This window comes from Chrysochloris asiatica, unplaced genomic scaffold, assembly GCF_000296735.1.
Source record: "Chrysochloris asiatica unplaced genomic scaffold, ChrAsi1.0 scaffold00044, whole genome shotgun sequence".
NCBI lineage: Eukaryota > Metazoa > Chordata > Mammalia > Afrosoricida > Chrysochloridae > Chrysochloris > Chrysochloris asiatica.
Window position 1 is genome coordinate 21,135,435 of NW_006408562.1, and position 3,017 is coordinate 21,138,451.

The window sequence follows — 3,017 nt, forward strand, 5'->3', positions numbered from 1 at the left end:
CAAACTTCATCTCTCATACTTCGGACCTGTTGTCAGTCACTGGAGAAGGATATCATGTTTGGCAGAGGAGAGGGTCAGAGAAAAAGTGGAAGACCCCCAACAAGATGGGTTAGCCAAGTGGCAGAATCGATGGACTCAAGCATGGCATTGATAGCGAGATTGGCCCAGGATCAGGCAGCATTTCATTCTGCTCTGCATAAGGTCACTGTGAGTTGGTGCTGACTCGATGGCACCTAACAACAACAACAACTACAAAGGCAAGAAATGGCTGACTTACAAGCTTTCAAGAGGGAGCCTAGATCCAGAGGGTGCGGAGGAAGGTAGAATCTTCACTGAGTATTATCCAGTCTGTCTGGGCGGAGCTGATGAGATGGGGATAAGACTCTTGTGGTACAATAGTGAATAATTGCTATCAAGACTGACTGTGAGGGTCAGAAATGTAAAGGTAGATGTTTTGTAACAAAAGGAGTAGTGGGGAGTGATTGATTTTGCAGTCCAGGAGCAGAGGTCCCTGGGACCATCAGGTGAGAAGAGCGGAGTACGTGACTGTACCCAGAGAATCAGTGATGCCAGAAATGGAGGCAGAGACCATGAAATGGAGAGATGGAGCAGCTGGGCACTCTAGACTCAGGGAGGGAGAGCATCTGTGTGCTGATGATGGGGGTGGGGGTGGGGGAGCAGGCCTGTAGAGTGTACCCTTTGGTTGTTTGATGATGCATGGAGGGGATTTTAATCATTGCAAAGAAATGAAATATGATGGGATGCATGTAAAACTGATGTTCTCCCATGTAAACCCACATAATTCACAATAAAAACTTAAAAACAAAAACAAAAGTCAAACATGTTCATAAGCCACCAGGAAGGATCTCATCTAGAGGGAAGAAAGAGCATGTGGGCACCTCTTTCCCAGGAGTGCTGGAAGGTAAGGTTCTAGCTGGTGAAGGGGACACTCTTCATGAGACTGAAAGGGGAAGGGCAATGAAGGCCAGGTGAGGATGTTTCACCTAATAGGCCAGTTTTCATGGGGAAGTAGTAAGGCACCATGCTATCTGCTATGTGGGAATGAACACAGGGCTGGGAAGAAGAGTGGAGAATGGGGGACTCTATTGAACTAGAGACATGCGAATGTATGGAATGGTGCCAAAGACTCATCTGGGTTCAGAAAGCACGGATAAGAAACAGCAGGAACCTGCCATGCAGTTTGCTTCAGCTGATTTAGCTGAGTGGAGAAGGGAGAGAGAGCAGATGACTGGGTAAAATCTTAAGGTGATGAAAGTTGATGTCAGGAGTTTACATAAAAGGTGCAGGTGAAAGACAGAGACTAAGTAAGGGTGTTAAGGATGCTGGAGGGAGGGAAACCTTACAGGGTGCTGGTTGGGTGAAGATGATGGTCCAGGAGAGAAGGAGGGGTCCATTGAGATGGAAATGATACTGGTAGGAGTGGTATGAAATAAAAAGTAGACTGACACATTAGAAATCTATAATTGGAGCTTGATGTATCAGAACTGAGTCTTCTAGAGAAGGTATGCCCAAGGAGGGCTTCCTGAAGAGAGTCCAGGGACATTGCTCTGGGATGCTGGATAGATTATCCACAGGAAGGCCACCTAGGACTTGGAGATGAGACTTTGAACCAGCAGCTACTGCTCTTGATGGGTGCAAGAAGAGGTGTTTGAAAGAACTGTGAAGGCAGTAACAGGAAAATGAGACCCAGATAGCATGGATCTCAAGGAAGATGGGTTTGGCTTTTGTTCTTGTTTCTTCTCTGGTCTGTACGTGGCAGAGGGAGCTAGCAGAGGTGGTATGTAGGTGAACTGGTGGCCTCTCCTCCAAAGGGGATCACTTCAGGACTCAGCCTGGAGAGGGCAAGTTATTGGTACTTGGTGTTTTGCTATCCACCTGTTGTTTAGTGCCAGAGATTCTTCTGATTCATAGTGACCATGTATAGGGTTTCCAAGGCTTAAATCTTCATGGCTTTAAATGCTGGCATGCTTGAGCCATGGAGCATGAGATTCGCAATTCAGTTCTTACCATAGGGAGTCACTTGTAAGGAACCTTCCATAAGGAGCTAAATGGGCTCCACCAAGACAGTTAAATGTGGAAAGTTTTCCCTATAAGATTAACCAAAGGAAACTATCTATTAAACATTTATTCTGTCTTCTGTACTTTAGGTGTGCTTATCATTTAACCCCCAAAGCACGCTGGTGGCTACAGGAAGTATGGATACAACAGCCAAACTGTGGGACATCCAGAAGGGAGAGAACGTGTTCACTTTGACGGTATGTAGGTCATGTTCAGAATCACTGGGCTTCGTCTAGTCCCTGGCTGGTGTTTAGGAGAGACCTGTTATTTGTGTTGGTTTTGTCTGTAGTTTTGCTACTAAATAAATTGTAAGTTGGAAGATGTATTTAAGCCCTTCATCTTCAAATCATAGCATTAGAGTATTCCTGTTGGCTTGATGGCTTTTCCAAAAGATGTGGATGGAAGTGCCGGGAAGCCCGACGGCCATTTCATTGGGGCTTCCTGTGGTCTGTAAAACACAAATACCAATGAGAGTTCGTCATTGTCTGGCTGACTTAAAGCAAAGGAGGTGGTAGAGACCAGCACCTGTTGGAAGAGGACAGACTGGAGAAACCTTCCAGAAGATTCCTTCAAGGGATGGCTATTATCAGTCTTCTCAGAGTCCTAGGCTTGGAGGTGTACCCCTAGTGTGAAATGACAAGGGACAAGTGACAGGAGGTGAGAACATCGCACAAGGGCCCTGCCCTACAGACAATGTGCTGTTGGAGAAGCTAGTCATAATCTGTAACTGACCACCCCCAGGTTTCTAACACCGCCCTGTAATCTGCCATCTCTGCCTAGTCCAGCCCCAATTATGAAAGCAGTCATTAGTGGAAATAGTTGGATGACCAATCCATAAATTTCTCATCCCTTCAAAGTTATCAGTGGATTGAAAAAAATAGAACCCCTTTTGCTAAGGAAATCCTTGCAAGGAAAGTCAAGTAATGGACTGAAAAGAG

At 45.8% G+C, this 3,017-nt stretch overlaps 1 protein-coding gene across 1 annotated transcript in view; it reads left to right on the forward strand.

Annotated features, from left to right (window-relative positions):
• DAW1 (dynein assembly factor with WDR repeat domains 1) overlaps positions 1-3,017 on the forward strand; it is a 68,249-nt gene that overhangs the window by 40,541 nt on the left and 24,691 nt on the right. Inside the window, exon 6 of the mRNA XM_006861912.1 lies at positions 2,169-2,276. Within this exon, the coding sequence (XP_006861974.1) occupies positions 2,169-2,276 (108 nt within the window). The remainder of the gene's footprint in view (positions 1-2,168; positions 2,277-3,017) is intronic.